The 22,621-nt window shown below is 43.8% G+C and overlaps 1 protein-coding gene across 1 annotated transcript in view; it reads left to right on the forward strand.

Annotated features, from left to right (window-relative positions):
* ERMARD (ER membrane associated RNA degradation) overlaps positions 1-22,621 on the forward strand; it is a 42,853-nt gene that overhangs the window by 1,655 nt on the left and 18,577 nt on the right. The window contains exons 2-15 of the mRNA XM_069954322.1: positions 594-762; positions 1,963-2,102; positions 3,100-3,201; positions 4,366-4,455; positions 6,141-6,238; positions 7,442-7,578; positions 8,019-8,133; positions 10,712-10,814; positions 11,525-11,554; positions 12,538-12,606; positions 18,201-18,368; positions 19,614-19,700; positions 20,464-20,543; positions 21,167-21,295. Of these exons, the coding sequence (XP_069810423.1) occupies positions 594-762; positions 1,963-2,102; positions 3,100-3,201; positions 4,366-4,455; positions 6,141-6,238; positions 7,442-7,578; positions 8,019-8,133; positions 10,712-10,814; positions 11,525-11,554; positions 12,538-12,606; positions 18,201-18,368; positions 19,614-19,700; positions 20,464-20,543; positions 21,167-21,295 (1,517 nt within the window). The remainder of the gene's footprint in view (positions 1-593; positions 763-1,962; positions 2,103-3,099; positions 3,202-4,365; positions 4,456-6,140; positions 6,239-7,441; positions 7,579-8,018; positions 8,134-10,711; positions 10,815-11,524; positions 11,555-12,537; positions 12,607-18,200; positions 18,369-19,613; positions 19,701-20,463; positions 20,544-21,166; positions 21,296-22,621) is intronic.

Raw genomic sequence — 22,621 nt, forward strand, 5'->3', positions numbered from 1 at the left:
CGACGGCCTACCACCCAGGTGACTACTTGTGAGGGATGTGCATACAGCGCGCCAAAAATATAAAGTAACGGTAAGATAACTGAAAGATTATTGGCCATATTCAGCCGATATTGGTTGCTACAGACGATAATCGTCCCGTGTAATTGAAGACAATGTCGGCTGATCGTTGCTGTCGTTTGACTTTTAACATGTTGACTGTGATAGCAGCGATCTTCTGCTACAAAATGTATATATACAACAGCACTGCTTGAAACTCTGACATATGCCGAAACGTCGCCCACTGGTGTGATAATAAACCACCACCTTCTTTTTGGATGTGCTGTCTCCTGCTTCTTTTTTTAGCGATCTTTTGCTGTCGCTCAGTGGCAGCAGACCGCCGCTATGCTCTATGGGCTGCCTGGACAATCTAGCGATCACCCGGGCAGCCCCCCCACACCTCCCCTGTACTTACTCGCTCACTTCCGCCACGTGCAATAGCGGTGGCAGCAAGTGGGGGACCCAGAGCAAATGAGCACTGACAGCTCTCATTTACTCGTCAAGTCGTCCCGTGTAATAGCGGCTTTACGTTTTGTTCCTGTGGTTTTGTCTTGCAGATGCCGGGGTCCGTTCCCCTCACCACGTGCCTGTCTCCGGCGGTGTATAATATGGTGTGTCTGCGTGGATTCGAGGTGCAGAGCAGCGCTGACATAACAAGTCTCTTAGACAAGGAAAATGTTGTGTGCTGGGGCCCGATCTGTGACAAGGTGTCCTACCTGTCCTCAGGTAAGTTATACAACCCCCCCATCCATTGTGTAGAGCCTGGACAAATCTTAGAAAATAAGCAGCCAGTGGAGGTCTTATACTGGTGTCTTAAAGGGGTTGTTCACCCCCCCAAATTTTTCTTTCAAATCAACTGGTGTCAGAAATTTCTAATTTACTTCTATTAAAAAATCTTCGGTATTATCAGCTGCTGTATGTCCTGCAGGAAGTGGTATATTTGTTCCAGTCTGACACTGTGCTCTCTGCTGCCACCTCTGTCCATGTCAGGAACTGTCCAGAGGGGCAGCAAATCCCCATAGAAAACCTCTCCTGCTCTGGACAGTTCCTGACATGGACAGAGGTGGCAGCAGAGAGCATTTTGTCAGACTGGAAAGTATACACCACTTCCTGGAGGACGTGCAGCAGCTGATAAGTACTGGAAGACTGGAGATTTATTTAATAGAAGTAAATTACAATTTTCTGGCACCACTCGATTTGAAAGAAAAAAATTTTGGTCAACAACCCAGGCTGGGATCATGCTACGTTTTAGCAATTGTTTTTTTTTTGTTTGTTTTTTTTCAAAAAAGGATGCATGTGCGTGCATCTGTTTTGATCCGTTTTTCCATTGAAATCCATTATAAAAAAAAACAAAAAACAGATCAAAACGGATCTGTTTTTTTTTAACGGACACAAAAATAAGGTCGACTACGTTTTTGTGTACGTTAAATAAATAATGAAATTAAATAAAATAATGGATTGAAACGGATGCACACACATGCATCCATTTTTTCCATCCGTTTTTTGCAACAAAAAAAAAAGGATTGCAAAAACGTAGTGTGAACCCAGCCTTAGCTGGTAATACACATTAGATTTAAGTCTTACTGTAATTTATAAAAACTTTTGATCACATGGCAGCGTGCTTGTATTGAGTGCCCAGACAGGGAGTGAAGCGCAGAGCCGCATGCTTCTCCTGGTTATATCTATAGATCGGTGAGGGTCTCAGCGCTGACAAAATATTATCAAAAGGGCCCAACAGCACCAAGAAGGTTGCTGTAGTTAGTCTGCCGGTCCCCAGGTAGAAGTCTATTCATGAAACTAAGTGCACAACTGCAACATTTTGATCCAAAATTTATTGTTTTTGTTTGTTTGTTTTTGCATTGCCAAAAACCACATAAAATTAATTAATAAATAAGACTAATGATCGTTGTATGGTTTGGTAATCAGATATGGGACTGGACTATGCTGAGAGTGTCAGGAAGCTGGGGCCCCTGTGTGACGCCGTTCATACACATCTCATGTCACTGCCCTACGAGAAGTACCAGGAAACATTTCATGACTGGTTTCAATGGACGAACCAGTGTGAGGTAAGAGGACAAGTATTCTAGGATTGTTGCCTTCAGGACACACAGTTAGTTGTATATAAGTAATGTATAATACAGAGGGGAAAACACAGGTGGGAAAAGCTGAAGAAATAAACCCTTTCCCCCAAATGCAAAAACATTTTTTTAAAATAAAAGTTTCGTTTTTTTTGACGTAGTTAAAAAAAAACAAAAAAAAAAAATAGCAGTAAAAAACTAAACCACCCCAAAGGTTGCATGCACACACACACACAGTTTTTTTTTATGACGTCCAAATTTTTTAGACAGCCATCATTTTGAGGTGAGAATACAGCTGTTTTTTGATAATTACGACGGTAAATCAATACACGATTATGATTTATGGTCGTAATTATCAAAATACAGACGTATTCTCAAATAACACCAGCAGAGAACAAAGGGTTACACAGCGAGAACTGTGTAAAAGCCGGTATTCAGTGGTCAGTGCTGACCTCAGAGAAGATAGCCCGGTGATGTAGCTGTAAATTAACTCTTTGTTGTCCTGTTTTAGTGCCTCATCTCCCTCCACCCCTCCCCTCTCCATAGAGAACAATAAAGACAGGGGGCAGAGCTTCAAACTGCTTTCTCATGATAAAAATGCATTTTTTGGCTAATAAACCCAATTACAAAGTTTCTTAAAATCGCCTGTACTATTGATTTCTGCAAAAATAATGTAAGTGACATTTAAAGTGTTGGCTGTATGCTGTATACAAGATGCTGTATGCAGCTATAGCATATGTCCTGGCGGATTATCTAAACAAGACCATGTGATTCCTGGGCGTCATGGACTCCGCTGCTTGGTCCTATCGGCCATTTATACTTACCAGGTCCTGGGTTTCATAGAAAATCAGTTGGTTCCCAAAATGTTTTGGCGATCATTTTGATTTATTATGGGATTCAGACTTGTAAAGTATCAATTCTGTAAGAGAAAGACTTTTACCCCGATACGTTTGTAATCATTATTATATTTATATCTGTTCCTCAGCTGTTTCTTAATGCCCTGAATGCACTAAAGAGCCTGGATGGAACCAAGATCTCCCTGCATCTCATGAAGATGACGTCTTGCCTGGAGCGGTCACTGGGTGATGTGAGTATTCCATGCGTGAAGGGTAGTGATGAGCGAACATCGGAAAAATGGCTGTGTTCAGCCGCGTGGTCACACACAAGCACCCTGCAGCGTCCGGAGAAGTTGGATACCACTCTGGGGCTGCCAGGAAAACATGGATACATTCTATGACCTATGGCTGTATCCATGTTCTCCAGGACTCCCTTGGGCGGCATTTAAAGGGGTAGTGCAGCGTTTCAAAATTTTTCACTAAATAACACACATTACAAAGTTATACAACTATGTCATGTTAGTGAATGGCCCCCTTCCCCGTGTTTCCCCCCCACCCACGCTAGACCCGGAAGTGTGATGCACTATACTCAACTGATTCGTGTCGACCCCCATCCGCCATCTTGGGACAATGATTTCATCTTCAGGAGGCCGGCCGAACCGCTCCAGCCGTCCCTCATGCCGGCCCCCCTCTGCCGCGTCATTAGCTGCTCAGCCCCGATTGGCTGATCATAACTGTGCTCAGCCAATCGCGGCTGAGCATCTGATGATGCGACATAGGGGGGGCCGGCATGAGGGACGGCTGGAGCGGTTCGGCCGGCCTCCCAAAGATGACATCATTGTCCCAAGATGGCGGAAGGGGGTTGGCACGAATCAGGTGAGTATAGTGCATCACACTTCCGAGTCCACGTGTGGGCTTGGGGGAACACGGGGAAGGGGGCCATTCACTAACATAACATACATTACAAAGTTGTATCACTCTGTGTAGTGTGTTTTTTAGTGAATAATTTTGAAACGCCGCACTACCCCTTTAACTTCTCCAGATGTGCGGAGAACCTCACATAGAGTGAGAAGTAAGGGGGGGATACAGTATGTATTCCTTTTATATCTATATGGTGTAAGGGCCGTATTAGACAGCCCGATATTTCAGAGCAAGCGAGTGCCGACCTTTTTGATCAGCGCTTGCTTGCTTCTGGTTCTCCGCTCGCTTTTTTGCTCACCGTACTATGCCTTGTGTCATAGTACCCTAAGTCTCCACCAGTGGGTCCTCCAGACTCTCATCCAACCACTAGAATGATGCATCAAATCCAATGCCAGCTCTTTTATTTGAGAAATGATTCATTATTTAGCTTTTTAATAGTTTTTATGCATCTCATTAGGTATTATTGTTCTCTGTTTCTATAACTTCTCTTTTAGGTATATTTAATCATTGGTAAAGACTGTCCCTTCCTACTCAGAGATCTGCTTACCTCCCAGGAATTGGCCACAATCTTTAGTCAACCTGTGGTGAGTATACTTCATTGTCACATAAGGATCTGTTCTGTTGGGATTTCATGTGCAATGGAAACCACAGTGCATTACCTGATCAATCCTCAGATGGATACTAGTGGCAAATGATGGGCCCCATTGATTTACAATGATATCCAGCATTAGAAAAACATGGCCGCTTTCTTCCAGAGACAGCACTGGTCTTGTCTCCAGGTTAGGTGCGGTTTGCAATTAAGCTCCATTCACTTAATTGATACTGAGCTACAAAACCTGCACCCAAACCGGAGACACTGTTTAACCCCTAGTCTACCCTGGACGTACAGGTACGTCCTGGGTGTCTAATGTGCTATAAAGCATGCTTCGGAGTGTGCTTCATAGCAGGCCGCGATCGCAATGTTTAAATGTAAGTGAGAAGATTAGCTCCTGGCACTTACAGATCGGGACCCCTGCAGTATGACTGCGGGGGTCCCGATCGTTGTGTCCGCCACAGGCCGTCTCAATGAGCAGAGCACCTATTATACTGATCAATGCTATGCCTATGGCTCATGTATGTGCTCATCACCTGGGGGACTGCTTTCTTTTATCACACATACCACATTGCTTTGCAAAGCCAGGTGCACAGGTTTTTCAGGAAATGTTATTGTTTCTGGTGGCATTAGGATATATAGTTATGCTGCACTCAATACACCCACAAGCGCACAAACATATTTCACATTCTTCACACAGCAAAGAGTTTACGTGCTATTAAATGTCAGAGCTGATCCAAGCACCATTGCATCTAAAAAGTGCAGCGGTACTCAAGTCTGTAGATGACTCCCCCTTTAAGAGCCTTTAACTCAGGCCTATAATTATAATTAGCCAGGATTGTTGCTAAAAACGCTCCTGTGGCCGATAATCGGTCTGTGCAAAAGTCACATCGATCAGCTGAGGATCAGCAAAACACCCGATCCTTGGCTGATCATCTACAGTCTTTTTAAAATTTATTTTCATCTATTGCACATTTTCCGTTGACAATAAGAGGAAACTTACAGCACATATGCAAACTGACAGCTGTCAGTTTGCAGATCACACAGCGGTACATACTTACCTAGTGCACTGCTTCTGTGATCCAGCATCCAATTCTCCGGCTCTCCCGTCCAGCCAATGTGTCTTCAGCCTTAACCCACCACCAGTGTCAATTATTCTGGAGGAGGCGCGGCCTGAAAACAGCAGCTGGAAGGGAGAGCCGGAAGAACTAGATGCCGGATCACATCAGCAGCGCACTAAGTAAGTATGTACTTCTGTGTGATCTGAAAACTGACAGCATAGATATATGAATATCTGTGCTGTCAGTTTCCATGGCTGCCTGAATGACACATGGATCGTTCATGCAGCCCACCGCTAGATTTCTCATACTGTATAAAGGCACCGCAAACCAGGACCAATCTAGTTTGCTGCCACTCGCGGGTGAAAAATCTTTGTGTGTAAAAGGACCCTTACCTTATTTAAAAAAAAAAAAACACACACACAAAATCAACACAAGATGCTCTTTACATTGATAGGACGATACATCACATATAAGTTAGTTGGGAACCCTAGAGAAGGAAGTGCCTCCCTGACAGGACGCACCCAGTCACACACTACTAAGACTGTGCCTAATAGGAAGCTTAATGAATAAAATTCTTATTAAATTGAGTCTGTTGCAAATTCTTATTACTTCCTAGATGGATGTGCTAAGGGTTTTTCTTGGCTCTCCGCAAAGTCTGAACCTCCGTAACATCTTGTGGCATGGATTTGTATCACCTCAGGAAATTCCACCTAAGTAAGTTTAGATACAAATAAAAAATGTTATCAATAAAAATAAACATATTTTATGTGATTTATATATTTTTTTTTACAAAGGGGTTTTGGCAGCACAATTTACAGATGAGCTATCCACAGGAACTGATTGGTATTGTACTATACAATAAGGCTATATTCACACAACATACTATTTTTGAAAAGAATAGCTGTTTTTTTCCACGAAAAAAAACGGCCGTTCTTTTCATACTGCAATGATATGCATTGAAGTCAATGGAACAGCAGCCATTGTTTTCAAACAGTGTATTGGATATTATTGCAGTATGAAAAGAACGGACGTTGTTTTAATGGAAAAAAACATCCATTCTTTTCAAAAATAGTATGTTGTGTGAACATAGGCTAAACAGAGTTTGTCCCTGTTCTTTGTGTAGTAATATGGGAGCTGATCTGCAGTTACACATCGCCACAGCTACACAATGAACAGAGACAAACTCTGATCGCTGTGTAATGTGGTTTGATCAGCTGATAGACACCTATTTATTTTTGAGAAAAGTTTTAATTCCAAATCAACAAAGGATATACAATGCGGCACTCACTTCCAATTCAGCTGGTAGCTGTCATTTTGAAGATTACTGCAGATAAGGTGGCCGGCCCACCGCTAATAATGCAGAGAGGTGGTCGGGAACCTAGACAACAGCTGTAAACATGACAGACAGCTCAGAGGGCCTAGCAGGGAGACAGAGCTAATAAGGTAAATAGATCCATCAGTTTTGTTAACTTTTACTGACCTACATATAGCTGTTATCATGAGAATACCCCTTTAGGGTGCGTTCACACCTACCGCATCCGCAGCTTATTTTTCCGCGGAAATCCGCAGGTCTGGTAGTGCAGATTTCAACCTGCGAGAAATCCGCGTATGTGTGCGTTTTGCGTTTTTTCCTGCAGCAAGTTTATCGCAACTGAAATGTCAGTTTAAAATGTCTCTCATTCTAAACTGACATTTTAGTTGCGATAAACTTGCTGCGGAAAAAACGCATAACGCACACATACGCGGATTTCTCGCAGGTTGAAATCTGCACTACCAGACCTGCGGATTTCTGCGGAAAAATAAGCTGCGGATGCGGTAGGTGTGAACGCACCCTTAAGAGTTGGCAGATCTTGTATAGAAATAATGCACATCTATCTACCTGTTCTCTATTTAAAATATCAATCTCAATCCTCTTAGATATTGCTCGATGCTTCTGCTATTGACCGTCGGTCTGGGGCAGCTGCTGCGGTCCTGGCTCACTAACAAGGAGATGTGTCTAGTCCATCGACCCTACTTTGTTTTCAGTAATCTGCAGGAAGTGCCCATTTTTCCAGGTATGATAAATGATAAATATTGTTTTCAGTTATTTTTCTGACATTTCTGACATGTCATTTTTTTCCGGCGCCGCACGGGATCCCAGCCGGAGCGTATACGATGTGTGTATGCTCCAGCCGGGATACCATTGCACATAAGGCTATGTTCAACTCCGCAAAACTACGGCCGTAGTTTTACGTAGTGTGAACATAGCCTTAAAGGAAACTGTCAGCAGGTGAGATCTAACCTGCTGATATCTCCCTTTTGTGCAGGATGAAGATAAATTTCTTACTTTTATCCTCGGCGCTGTTTCCGTGTATTTAGTAGTTATGGCCAAAGGCTTAGTGGGTGCTTTGGAGCGGGAAAAAATGTTAAAGAAAATTAATAAAAAATATAATTAAGACATGCAGCCAAAAGTCAAATAATTGTAACATAATAAAATGTTGCTTTTTCTCGACAGAACTAAACGAGAAAGTTCTTTCCATGGCCGATAGTTTAATAGAGAAATCTGAGTTTGTTTTGACTCCTATGGTTCCATTCTGGATAGAAGCAATCACTGCATTTAGACAAGGCAGGTAAAAAGAAGTGTATAGCACAATGCAAACGATGCTTGTATAATCCTGTTGTGATGTGTATGTGTGTATGACTATAGAATATAGCAGGTAGGGAACCTTGGCTCTCCAGCTGTTTCAAAACTACAACTCCCATCATGCCCGGACAGCCAAAGCTTTAGCTTTGGCTGTCAGGGCATGATGGGAGTTGCAGTTTTGAAACAGATGGAGAGCCAAGGTTCCTTACCCCTGTATTATAGATTAGTAGGGATCTGCGGGGAGTCTTACTGATCACGTGAATAGGGGACACATACCTGCCGTTCCTCTCTAGGGCAGCTGCTATATGCAGCAGCTTGTATATTCAGCCACAATATACCTCCTCACTGTGGCCGTCCTGCTGGTGAACATACTGCTGTATCCGCGAGTAGTAAGTTATAGAGCAGTAACATCTGAGCAGGTTGAGATACAGGTTGTACAAAAAAAAAAAAAAAAATCCTTAGTCTGCGTATTTTAAAGTTTCCTTGTCACTTTCCAAAAACATTTGACGCTTCCTAGAAATTTGAAAAAAGTTTTGATTGGTCGAGGTCTAAGGCCTTATTCACACATCCTTATATTTTCCTGGATGAAAATCTGGATCCTCTATTTTTCATCCGCAATCCGCAAAAAATCATCCGTTTTGCATCCGTATTTTTGTATTTTTATCTGTTTTTTGCGGATCCGCAAAAAAAGGTGTAGTCAAGAAAAAAGAGGGCATGGCAAAAATGATATCAGAAGCTGTCCCAACCCCCCAAAAAAGGTCACCTGGTCGTCTGGGGGTCATTCTACAGTAATTTCTATCAGGCAGGATATTTCTGGCTGAAGGAGCTTGGTGATATCACAAAAAAATGGATCCGTGATACGGATGGTTTTGCGGATTGCAATGTACTCTCCGCAAATTTTGTGCTCTCCATAGACTTCTATTGGGGCGTCCGTTCCGTAATTACGGACCATATTACATGTCCGTTTTTTTTTTGTCACGGATTGTGGATCCGCAAAAAAAAAACCGGATGTATGAATAGCACCATTGAAAATAATGGGTTGTAATGGATTCAGTTTTTCCTGTTCTGGGAAAACGGATGAAAAATACTGACGTGTGAATTAGGCCAAAGTGTTCAGACCCCAACTGATCTCTGGAATGGATCGGAAAAGAAGCGCATGGCTGAGCACTTCTCTTCCCAGCTCTCTGTGTCTTTGACCGATGGTTCCATTGATTTAAAGTGTCACTGTTGTTTGTTTGTTTTTTACAGAAATCAATAGTACAGGCAATTTCAAGAAACTTTGTAATTGGGTTTATTAGGCAAATATGCAATTATGTGCATTCAAAAAGACTTTTCCCAGCCCCCCCCCTCTTCTTTTCCATTCACTGCTCATTATCAGGAAATTATGTCTTGTTGCATTAGACATGCCCTGTCTGTTCTATGGAGAGGGGAGGGGGAGGAGGGAGATAAGTCACCAGCAGAGAACAAAGGATTACACAGCGGGACCTGTGTGAAAGCCTCTATTCAGAGGTCAGAGAGGTCAGTGCTGAAGAGGAGATAGCCCAGTGATGTAGCTGTAAATTAACTCTTTGTTGTCCTGTTTTGGTGCCTCATCTCCCTCCACCCCTCCCCTCTCCATAGAGAACTATGAAGACAGGGGGGAGAGCTTCAAACTGCTTTTTCATGATAAAAAAGCATTTTTTCAGCTAATAAACCCAATTACAAAGTTTTTTAAAATCGCCTGTACCATTGATTTCTGCAAAAAAAATAAAAATAAATAATTAAACGACAGGTACACTTTAAATGGGTAGTCCGTCTCAGTCAAGGGGAAGACCGTGATTAGCACACACTTGTACTAGCTCGTTATAAAGATTGGTCGTGGTCTGGCTTATACTCTGACCAATCAAAACTTTTGATATGTAAATTTGTTAAAAATACAATGTCCATTTAAATCTATGCCTGTGAGTGTAATGGGCCACCCTATTCATCGGCAACCATCTCTGAATATCTACCCTCTCTCACACAGAGAAGGCTTTGCAGCTAAAGGGAACCTGTCAGCGACTTTCTGGTAACAAAAGTAAAGCCAGTGTGCGGTAGGGCTTCTTGCACTGAATAAGGACATAAAACTCTTATTTCAATCCGTCGCTCCAGTGCTGAGATATAAGCTTTCCCCTGATTCAGGGTGAGAGGCCCTATTGTACACGGCCTTGACCTTAGTCAGCAAAAAAAAAAAAAAAAAAAAATGCTGACCGTTCTGCTGTAATATTTTTCCATGGCATTATGCATCTCCTCATCTTAGATACGTCCACCCTCAACAATTGCAGGTCGTGTGATGCTAAGCACATCTTCATTGCAGTATAAGGCGAGAACACAGCGGGGAAAGGCGGCCGTACAATCACAGGTGTGAATAACATTCATGAACATTATTCATGGCCGTGATTATAATGAGACGGCCGCCTTTCCCCGATATGTTCCTGAAGTGAGATTGTAGCCTAAAATCGGATTATTTGTGTTTCAATGGTTTGGGTATAAGAACAAGTGAAATCATGATATTTTGGAGTAACCCATCTTGCTTCTACACCCAGGTATGCGGACTGTGCTGTACTCTTATTACCTCAGATGGAAACCGGCCTGCGGCTGGCCTTCACCACAGTTAATGGCTGTCCAGAAAGGATGCTCACCGCTGAGGTACCGTGCCTGCAGTACATTTTACAATTGTGTGAAAACAACTTGATATTATGAAGCATAAGGCTGTGTTCACCCAATGTAAGTTCCGTGGGAATCACGGCTGTTGTTACAACGGCCGTGATTCCCACAGAACTTACGTTGTGCTGCCTTCTGAGGGAATCCCAGTCGGAGTGTATACACAAAGTATACACTCCGGCCGGGATCCCTAGCAGCGCCGTAGAAAACTGACATGTCACCCTGTCAGTGCACACAATCAGAACTCTGCGGCGCTAAAGATCATCGGGATGATCTTTTCTGAGACCGGCCATTCCAGAACGTCCGGTGTCTTACGTAGTGTGAACATAGCCTTACACTGAAAAGGCACTGTTGCAAAGAAAAAAAAAAAGCGAAATCAATAGGGGTTGTGACTGCAAGCAGTTTTGCAGTATACTCACTTTATGCTTGAATAACACATAGCGTTTTTTTTTTGGGTAAAACTTTGTTCCAAAGTTTTGGCACAAAGTCGAGCCCTTTGGCAAATAATAAAACGATTGTTTATGGGTTTCATTCTTGGAAACTTTAGAGCTTTGTTATTTTATTGTGAAAGGTCCGATCTATTTCTTGGACAGAATTAAAAAACAAGGTTATCCAGACTATCCCTCTCCTAACTACCATAGCCTTTTCTCATACAAGGTCTTGGTAACTTATACGTCCTGTCTTCTTTCCTCTAGTCTACCAGTCTGTACACAACGTTTGATGAGGTAAGGAGGAAAACCTTCCTTTTTTTTTTTACTTTATATATATTTTTTTGACTAATGTAGAATCTAAGGCCCAGATTTATCATAGTGTGTAAAAGAGAAACTGGTATAAACTGCCCATAGGAACCAATCATGTCTTGGCTTTCAGCTCTGGTAGTCCAGTTTATACCAGTTTCAGTTTCACATGCTTTGATAAATCTGGGCCTTAGTTTTCATGTTTTTTCCTTTAATTTGTAATCCTGCCTTAGGCCATGTTCACACACGTTGCAGTACTGTTGCAGCATCTCCTCAAAAAATGATGCAGCACTGCAATGAAACAATGCTGTAACGTAATAATGATGCAATGAAACTGCAATGTGTGAACGCAGCCTTATATCCCCACACCGATGTATCTGATGGTTTAAAGGGGCAAAAAAAACACAGCCACATGGCTGTATCAGTACACTAGCGCAAAGATTTAAACTAATTTGAAGCCCCCGGCATCATATTGAATCATGATACCAGGAGTTCCGTGATTCCACTATGTAGCCTATATTCCATATTTTCAGGCCGTGCACAGGATGTTGGAATAAGGCCTAAGACATATATGACCTGCATCACCACTGCATGTAAACCTGAGGTCTGTAGCACAGCTTCACCATTATTTCACACAGTTTGGAGATGCTGATGAACTTTTTGTATGCTTGAGGAGGACTCCTTTTATTGCTGCACTCCACCCAATAAAGTGTGATCCCAGAGTATAGGTAGTAAGGTCCCATGCGCTGTAGAAATTGTATAAATAGCATCCCATATGGTACCTGCCCCATATGGACCATTAAATAAAAATCTTCTTAAATGCAATTTCCAGCTGGAATTCTATTGTCGGCAGCTAGCATGGTGTTAGAGAAGTGAGCATTGTGCTCTTCTCTATATGAGCATTGCTAGCTTAGCTTCACATCTGCTATTTTAGTATTTTAAGGTTGACAGAAACTTTGGCTTTTTTGTAGATTTTGTCCAAGCATTTAAATGATGGGTCTCCTAATAATTTGCCGGGCAAGCTAGGGGAACCAGCCATGGTAAGTGTGTCGCTGCATGTGAACCAGCCATGGTAAGTGTGTCACTGCATATGAACCAGCCATGGTAAGTGTGCCACTGTATATGAACCAGCCATGGTAAGTGTGCCACCGCATGTGAACCAGTCATGGTAAGTGTGTCACTGCATATGAACCAGCCATGGTGTGTCACTGCATATGAACCAGCCATGGTAAGTGTGTCACTGCATATGAACCAGCTACGGTAAGTGTGTCACTGCGCATGAACCAGCCATGGTAAGTGTGTCACTGCACATGAACCAGCTATGGTAAGTGTGTCATTGCACATAGCCACCTATGGAGGTCAGGTAATACCCAGTCATGTTCAGCCTTTGGGTGAGGACTATTTTGCATATAGTACAGAGAAAGGACAGACAAGTGTTTAGAATGGTCAGTTTCAATACCATTGGGATGTAAGGCAATGCCTGTTGAATTACAGTACCCAGAGAGATGAGCCTACAACATGTTCTATCCTCTATCCAAAATGTGATTATATTTCTTATTTAATGTTATTTGTTCTCCTGTGTTTAATAGAATAGTAGAATATCAGATGTAGGGTTCATTCATTTGTAGCTCACTTGTCTTAATATTCTACTCACATTTTTTAGTGTTTGTGATAAATGGCAAATAGCCATTGAATATTTGAAGCAGTATTCTGGAAGATTATTTCTGTGCGAAACTTAATGGGGTACTCCAGCGGAAAAAAAATCCTTCTATATGAACAGTTTTCGGAAAGTTATATAGATTTGTAATTTCTATTTAAAAAAAATTCTAGTGTTATAGTACTTATCAACTACTGGATGTTATGCATGAAGTGGTGTATACTTTCCAGTCTGACACAGTGCTCTCTGCTGCCACCTCTGTCCATGTCAGGAACTGACAGGTTTTCTATGGGGATTTGCTACTGCTCTGGACAGTTCCTTACATGGACAGAGGTGGCAGCAGAGAGCACTGTGTCAGACTGGAAAGATTGTTCCTGCAGGACATACAGCAGCTGATAAGTACTGGAGGACTGTAGATTTTTATATAAAAATAATTTACAAATCTATTTAAATTTCTGACACCAGTGGATATAAAAGATTGTTTTTGTTTGTTTGTTGCTGAAGTACCCCTTTAACCCTTTGAGGACCAGGCCCAAAATGACCCAGTGGACCGCGCAAATTTTGATCTTAGTGTTTCCGTTTTTCCCTCCTCCCCTTCTAAGAGCTCTAGCACTTTCAGTTTTTTATCTACAAAGCCATGTAAGGGCTTATTTGTTACAGGAATAGTTGTACTGTGTAATGGCGTCTTTCATTTTACCATAACATGTATGATGGAATTCCAAATATATTATTTATGAAGATATAAATTGGTGAAATCGTAAAAAAAAAATGCAATATGGTAACGTTTGGGGGGTTCCTGTGTCTACGTAATGCACTATATGGTAAAAGCGACATGATACAATTATTCTATAGGTCAGCCCGAACACAACCATATGCAGGTTACACAGATTCTCTAATGTTATATATATTTTTTTAAATGAAATCCTTTTTTTTTGCAATTAATTATAAATAAAATGGGCCTATTGTGACGCTTATAACGGTTTTATTTTTTCACCTACGGGGCTGTATGGGGTGTCATTTTTTCCGCCATGATCTCAAGTTTTTATTAATACCATATTTGTGAAGATCAGACGTTTTGATCACTTTTTATTAATTTTTTTTAATCTATAATGTAACATAAAATCGGTAATCCGCGCACTTTTTTCCCTCTTTTCGTGTACGCCGTTTACCGTTTGCAATGACGCTTGTTATATTTTAATAGATCGGACAATTACGCACGCTACGGTATATTATATGTTTGTTTGTTTATTTATTTTTATATGTTTTATTTATATAATGGGAAAGGGGGGTGATTTCAACTTTTATTGGGGGAGGGGTTTTGGGGTTGTGTGTTAGTGTTTATAACTTTTTTTTTTACACATTTGAAGTCCCTTTGGGGGACTTTTACATACAGTACTTTGATTTTTACACTGACCATTGCTATGCCATAAGCATAGCATTGATCAGTGTTATCGGCGCTCTGCTCATTGAGCCTGCCTGTGCAGGCTCAGTGCAGCAGATCGCCGATCGGACCGCACGGAGGCAGGTAAGAGACCTCCGGCGGTCCGTTTTACCGATCGGGACCCCCGCAGTCACACTGCGGGGGTCCCGATCGGTAAGTGACAGGGGACTCCCCCTGTCACTTACACTTAAACGCCGCAGTCGCAGCGTGTCATTACCGGTGAGGTCCCGGCTGCTAATTGCAGCCGGCCCCCACCTGCGATGAAGCGCGCTCCGCTCCGGAGCACACTTCATAGCGGGAAAAACACCCAGGGCGTACAGTTACGCACTAGGTCGTCTGGTGACAGACTTCCATGGCGTAACTATACGCCCTGGGTCGTCTAAGGGTTAAGAAAAGTCCACTGCATACTAGAATAACAGATTTATTCATTAGCAGCTAATTTATCTTTATATTCTTCTCATATCTTTAAAGCGACTCTGTACCCACAATCTGCCTCCTTCTGTGTGTAACTTAATATATATAAGAGCTGTGTGATCTACAGAACATGTACAGAACTTTATTCACAGCATTAAATAAATGAAGTTAAACTCTATGGGGAAAATTTATCAAACTGGTGTAAAGTAGAATTGGCTCAGTTGCCCCTAGCAACCAATCAGATTCCACCTTTCATTCCTCACAGATTCTTTGAAAAATCAAAGGTGGAATCTGATTGGTTGCTAGCAGGGCCGTTTTAATACATTGGTGGGCCCAGTGCACAACCCTCAAGAGTGGCCCCCCCCTTCCCTTTCGGCACATTGTATAATGTACTGAATTTGCCCCCACACTGTATCAAGAGCCCCAATACATATAGTAGTTACCTTATAACACTCCTACCACCATACAGTGATTACATATTACATAAAAACTGCACTAAACAAAACAGAAAGATATCACCAATGATACCATTACATAATACCGCCACATCATGACCCCTAACACTACAACCCTATAACAGAGTGCAGTTACATCCAGTGACTCACCGTGGCGTCTTCTCTGATCAGAGTCTGTCACCTTTTCTTTTTCTCTCCATCCAGCCTGGGCCACCATGAAGTCTTCTCCTGGCTGTGAATCTTCTCTCCAGAATCTGCCAGACAAATATTTTAGGCTCCAACACATACAGTAGTTAGGTCCCTTGTACCCCTTTATAGTAGTTACACCCCTTTGTACCCCTACATAGTTACACCCCTCTGTGCCTCCATAGTTTTAAGGTGTCCCTGTAGTATATAGACCCTCATGTGCTCCTCCAGTTATATACAGCCCTCCTGTGCGCTCCCCCATTAGTATATAGCCCCCCCTGTGCACTCTCCCCAGTAGTATATAGCCCCCCTGTGCTCTCCCACAATAGTATATAGCCCCCCTGTGCTCTCCCCCAATAGTATATAGCCCCCCTGTGCTCTCCCACAATAGTATATAGCCCCCTGTGCTCTCCCTTAATAGTATATAGCCCCCCTGTGCTCTCCCCCCAATAGTATATAGCCCCGCTGTGCTCTCCCCCAATAGAATATAGCCCCCCTATGCTCCCCCGAATAGTATATAGCCCCCCTGTGCTCTCCCCCATAGTATATAGCCCCCCTGTGCTCTCCCCCATAGTATATAGACCCCTGTGCTCCCCAATAGTATATAGCCCCCTGTGCTCCCCAATAGTATATAGACCCCTGTGCTCCCCAATAGTATATAGCTCCCCAATAGTATATAGCTCCCCTGTGCTCCCCAATAGTATATAGCTCCCCTGTGCTCCCCAATAGTATATAGCTCCCCTGTGCTCCCCAGTAGTATATAGCCCCCTGTGCTCCCCAATAGTATATAGCTCCCTGTGCTCCCCAGTAGTATATAGCTCCCCTGTGCTCCCCCATAGTATATAGCCCCCTGTGCTCCCCAATAGTATATAGCCCCCTGTGCTCCCCCATAGTATATAGCCCCCTGTGCTCCCCCATAGTATATAGCCCCCTGTGCTCCCCAATAGTATATAGACCCCTGTGCTCCCCAGTAGTATATAGCTCGCCCATAGTATATAGCTCCCCTGTGCTCCCCCATAGTATATAGCTCCCCTGTGCTCCCCCATAGTATATAGCCCCCTGTGCTCCCCCATAGTATGTAGCCCCCTGTGCTCCCCAATAGTATATAGCCCCCTGTGCTCCCCCATAGTATATAGCCCCCTGTGCTCCCCCATAGTATATAGCTCCCCTGTGCTCCCCCATGGTATATAGCCCCCTGTGCTCCCCAATAGTATATAGCCCCCTGTGCTCCCCCATAGTATATAGCCCCCTGTGCTCCCCCATAGTATATAGCTCCCCTGTGCTCCCCCATAGTATATAGCCCCCTGTGCTCCCCCATAGTATATAGCCCCCTGTGCTCCCCCATAGTATATAGCCCCCTGTGCTCCCCCATAGTATATAGCTCCCCTGAGCTCCCCCATAGTATATAGCTCCCCTGTGCTTCCCCATAGTATATAGCCCCCTGTGCTTCCCCATAGTATATAGCTCCCCTGTGCTCCCCCGTAGTATATAGCCCCCTGTGCTCCCCCATAGTATATAGCCCCCTGTTCTCCCCCATAGTATATAGTCCCCTGTGCTCCCCAATAGTATATAGCCCCCTGTGCTCCCCCATAGTATATAGCTCCCCTGTGCTTCCCAGAGTATATAGCCCCCTGTGCTCCCCCATAGTATATAGCCCCCTGTGCTCCCCCATAGTATATAGCCCCCTGTGCTCCCCCATAGTATATAGCCCCCTGTTCTCCCCCATAGTATATAGTCCCCTGTGCTCCCCAATAGTATATAGCCCCCTGTGCTCCCCCATAGTATATAGCTCCCCTGTGCTTCCCCAGAGTATATAGCCCCCTGTGCTCCCCCATAGTATATAGCCCCCTGTGCTCCCCAATAGTATATAGCTCCCCCTCCCATATAACATTGAAAAAAACAAACACTGTTACTCACCTGGGTCCACGCGTTCCTCTTCTCTTCCCTCTTGTGGCCGCACTTCCTGCAGTCACAAGAGGCTGCACTCCCCTTACCCTCGCTCCGACGATCCAGTGACATCGGGCGCTAGAGGGAGAGTGCGGCCTCTTGTGACCGCAGGAAGTGCGGCCACAAGAGTGACTGACAGGGAGGGAGCCAATGGCTCTCTCTCTGTCAATATCGCTGCTGCTGAAGCGTCGCAGCAGCAGCGGGCGGGCGGGGGCAGCGGCGGACGGGGGGCCCTGCAGGGGGCGCCATGGAGGGGTAAGGAGATTACCCATCCATGGCGCTCCCCCCTGACAGGCTGGTGGCCGGAGCCCTGTGCACATAGCAACGACCGGCCTGCTCGGGGGGGCCCCTTTAACCAGTGGGCCCGGTGCACGTGCACCATGTGCCCTCTGGTTAAAGCCGCCCTGGTTGCTAGGGGCAACTGAGCCAATTCTACTTTACACCATGTTTGATAAATCTCCCCCTTAGCGTATAAAATATATTGAGTGAGAAATATGGCTACCAAAGTTTTAGTTGTTTTTTTTTCACTGACAGGAATTTCTTTGGGATATTTTAAACCATCAGGAGGGTCCGAGAGTGAGAGACCATCTCAGCCATGGAGAGATACAGCTGTGCCACTTCCCAAAACACATTGCCTGTGAGCTCCTGGGGTTCTCCATTGTGCTCCTTCACAGGCATCTTAAACAAGATTCCCTTAACAAGGTGACACTGTCATAAAGTTTGTTTTTTTCACAGGAATTAGAATAATTGAAGAAAAAGCCCACCTGGTCCATCTAGTCCACCATTATATTATTTCCCTTCTTATTATTTTAGGATAGATATATGTATATACCAGACAGGTTCACATTTAGGGCTCGTTCCCACTGAGGAAAGGTAGCGGAATTCCGCGACGGAATTGTCCGCCGCGGAATGCCGTTAGCCTCCCGCTCATAATGGGAGTCTATGGGAGGCGCTCCTGCCCTGTCCGCGCTGAAGAATGAACATGTTCATTCTTCAGCGCGTATAGAGCGGGAGCGCGCGCCTCCCATAGACTCCCATTATGAGCGGGAGGCTAACGGCATTCCGCGGCGGACAATTCCGTCGCGGAATTCCGCTACCTTTCCTCAGTGGGAACGAGCCCTTAGTTTTACATTCAGTCCAAGCCGACATATCTTTGGGGGCTGTTCACATCACATTTCCGCTATATGCTGTAAGTATATGCCGGGGGTATTGCTATTCTGGTGTATACTGTGGAGTGCTTATAAGGATCAGTAGCCCACATCTTGTCTGCTTGTGTCTTGGTTTGGTATGTCTTTGTAGTGTATGTGTTTTGTTTGTAGGACACCAAAGCTTTAGCATATTACAAATAAAATCTATACTGGCATAAAGCAGACCAAACTTGGTCTTTTGAACTCTATGGGCATGCCAGAGTGTATATTTAAAGGGAAACTCCAGCTGGGAATCCTTATTTCACAATCACAAGGGAGTGGGTGGGCGAAAACAATTATGCCTACTTACCTTCCCCGACTCCAGCGCTGCTGCTCGGATCCCGCTGCTCTTGTCTACTGGTCTTTTGATGGGACTTGAGACATGACATCTCAGAGGTGTCCCGCCTGAATGGCTGAGCGGGCCTGAGATATCACATCTCAAGTCCCATCTCAGATCATGAAGTGGCCAGAGACAGGTGGCAGAGCAGAGGGATCCGAGCGGCAGCGCTGGAGCCGGGGCAGGTAAGTAGATGGAATTGTTTTCGCCCACTCCCTTGTGATTGTGAAATAAGGGGTCCTGGCTGGAGTACCCCTTTAAATGCCTTTTTGACAGTATCTAAAGGTATACCCATATAGAGATATATTTCTGTGTTAACCTAAATTTTATTGTGTAATGTACTTGTGAAAACAAGTATGATAAAACAAAATGCTCTGAGGTCTATAGAATTGCATAGTAATAGTGACCCTTTCTCCCGCGCAGGAGGACATTGCTGTTATACACCCAATAATCGATGCTGTTGGATCCTATCAGTCCAGATATCATCCAATTTCACTAGTACAAATGCAGGTGTGTCGTCATTTTCTACCAATCTCTGTGTTGTGTTTATTTTACTCTAGGTCTGCTGTAGTATCTCTAATTAATGAGATACTTATCAGCTGCTGTATGTCCTGCAGGAAGTGGTGTATTCTCTCCAGTCTGACACAGTGCTCTCTACTGCCACCTCTGTCCATGTCAGGAACTGTCCAGAGCAGGAGAGGTTTTCTATAGGAATTTTCTACTGCTCTGGACAGTTCCTGACATGGACAGAGGTGGCAGCAGAGAGCACTGTGTCAGACTGCAAAGAAAACACCTCTTCCTGCAGGACATACAGCAGCTGATAAGTACTGGAAAAAACTAAATGAATGTAGATGCCGCCAGAGATCCATTTGTATTAGGAGCATCTAGTCTTCTCCCGGGCAGCCGTCATGTAGTGAGGAGCATCTCTGTGTACTCTTAAAAGATGACAGAAGCAGTCAGAATGACATGAATGCTATTTATTTAAAAATAAAGCATTTCAGCCTCTTTTTACACAATAAAAACAAAATACGTGAAACATTCAGAGAGGTTTTCTATAGGAATTTTCTACTGCTCTGGACAGTTCCTGATATAGACAGAGGTGGCAGCAGAGAGCACTGTGTCAGACTGGAGAGAATACACCTCTTCCTGCAGGACATACAGCAGCTTATGGACTGCTCAGCAGTGATGTGACTGGTGCAGCCATGTTGGGTATTAAAGAAGCAATTACAGTCTACTTGACTTACAATAACTATCATTGTCTCACAATGTACAGGTGTTAAGATGCTGTGAAAGCCTTAACAAATGGGAACTACTTCCAGCTCCATCTATAGGTCATCCCAGTGAAACCATGGAGTAAGTGTTTTTAATTTACATGAAACATATAAAAGTCAGTTTTTGTGTGCCCCCCCCCATAGCAACCAAAAAAAGACAGAACTGTTTTTCACTTCACTATATACATATACACAGATGAACCTAACCTGCTGATATGCCCATTAGTTTCTTACCTTCATCCTTGGCACTGTTTCTGTGCTGTTTGTAGTTTAGTCCGTCGGCTAGTAAGGCAGTTTGGTGCCCTTGGGGGTGGGACTACTGCCCCCGGTGCACCAATCCGGCCTGCCCTGCTGATATTTATTAGAAGGGGCGGGCCAACCAGGGCCGTATTTGTGCACTGGGGGTGGTAGCCACGCCCCAATGCACCTAACTGCCTTACTAGCATAGGGAATAAACTACAAACTGCATGAAAACTGCACCGAGGATGAAGGCAAGAAACTTAGCTTCATCCTTAGTTCCCCGTGCGCAATATTGACATAGCTTTAAAGGAGTGTACTGGTAGTTTAAAAAAAATCCCTGTAGTTTGGGACTGACAATAACACTTAAAAAAATGTACTGACCCCTAATCACAAAATAGCTATATCCAGTTATGTTTATGCAGTTCTATACATGCATTAATGTTATATAAATGATTGTCCCATTAGGCTTCAGGACAATGTGGATCCAGAGTTGTCACTTTATTCTGACATAGAGCAGATTCTCTCTCTCCTCCATCTTCAAGGAATGACCTGCCTCTCTGCTGAGGACTGCAGCACCTGGCTCCAGACAGACAAGTATGTGCTCAGGGTTAAAAGGGACAGAGTAAAATCAGCCCTTAAAGGGGTTATCCGCACATGTTGCTGCCATATAAGAAAACATAACAAACGTGTTATGCTTACCACTCCGCGCTCTCCTGGTGTCCTGATGCGGTTGCTAGTGTCCCCCGCTGTCTGTAGCCGCCATTACGAGCTTGTCTTGGGAGTGACAGCCCGCTAACCCAATCACTGACTGAGACAGGACAACGCTGCGGCTAGTGATTGGCTGAGAAGGCTATCACTGCCGAGTTGAGCTTATCTCTGAAGTAACAGCAACTACAGACAGTGGGGAAAACCAGGGGAGGGCGGAGAGGTAAGCATATAATGATTAATATCTTTTCTTAAATGACAGCAACATGTTTAAACTGTGTGAGCGCCGCATAACCCCTTTAAATTATAGCAAGTTAGAAGTCTCTAACCTGCTGTTATGTTCCAATAATGCACAGGGAGCTGAGGATGAAGGTTTTTTGTAATTTGATCTTCAGTGCTGTTTTCTGGAAATGTAGACTTTGACTTTGAGGCAGTTTGGTGCACTGGGGGTGGTATTTACCTGAGGTACTGTGTTGCTTGATGACCAGAAATATCTACCTTATGGAATATTGTTCAGGAATTTTCATGGTTTACATAGATATGCAAGCCTTGTTGCCATATACTTTTTTTTTTAACGAATTACAGTATTTCCAAGCCAACCTTCCAACCTAAAGATCTTTTTTAAAGAAGCACTTTTACAATAGCAGTTTTACAATATTCTAAGCGTTATACTTATGGCCACTAGGTGTCTCCCTTCACTGCACATGTGTGCAGCTGCTGAGCATGCACATTCAGTAGCCGAGAATCTTGGGGGGATGCTCGCATTGTATGGTCAGTTCTCCTGTCCCACAGCACCAAAACCTCTGTAACCACACAGTGACATTATACATAACACAGAGCGTTGTCTCCTGGTAAGCTGCAAAGCTGATAATAGAATTAGTAAAAGTTAATAATATAATTAGTCTAAGGTAATTGCCCTCAGCTGATATACAACCTGCATGATGGACAGGGGTCTTTCCTTGTGTGTGTACAGAGGACGGGGACTTCCTGTGTTTGGTCTCTTTTTTTTGAACAGAGAAAAGACCAAATATCAGCATGGAGGGAGCATGGAACACAGTTTGACTGTATATATAATGTTGACTTAGCGTACTATTACACGGAACGATATTCGGCCGATTATTGCTCCGTGTAATAAACACAACGATCAGCCGATGATCTTTGTCATCGGCTGATCGTTGATATAGGTTCTGACCTATAATCATCGGGCGCTGACCG

This window comes from Dendropsophus ebraccatus, chromosome 15 (genome assembly GCF_027789765.1).
Source record: "Dendropsophus ebraccatus isolate aDenEbr1 chromosome 15, aDenEbr1.pat, whole genome shotgun sequence".
NCBI lineage: Eukaryota > Metazoa > Chordata > Amphibia > Anura > Hylidae > Dendropsophus > Dendropsophus ebraccatus.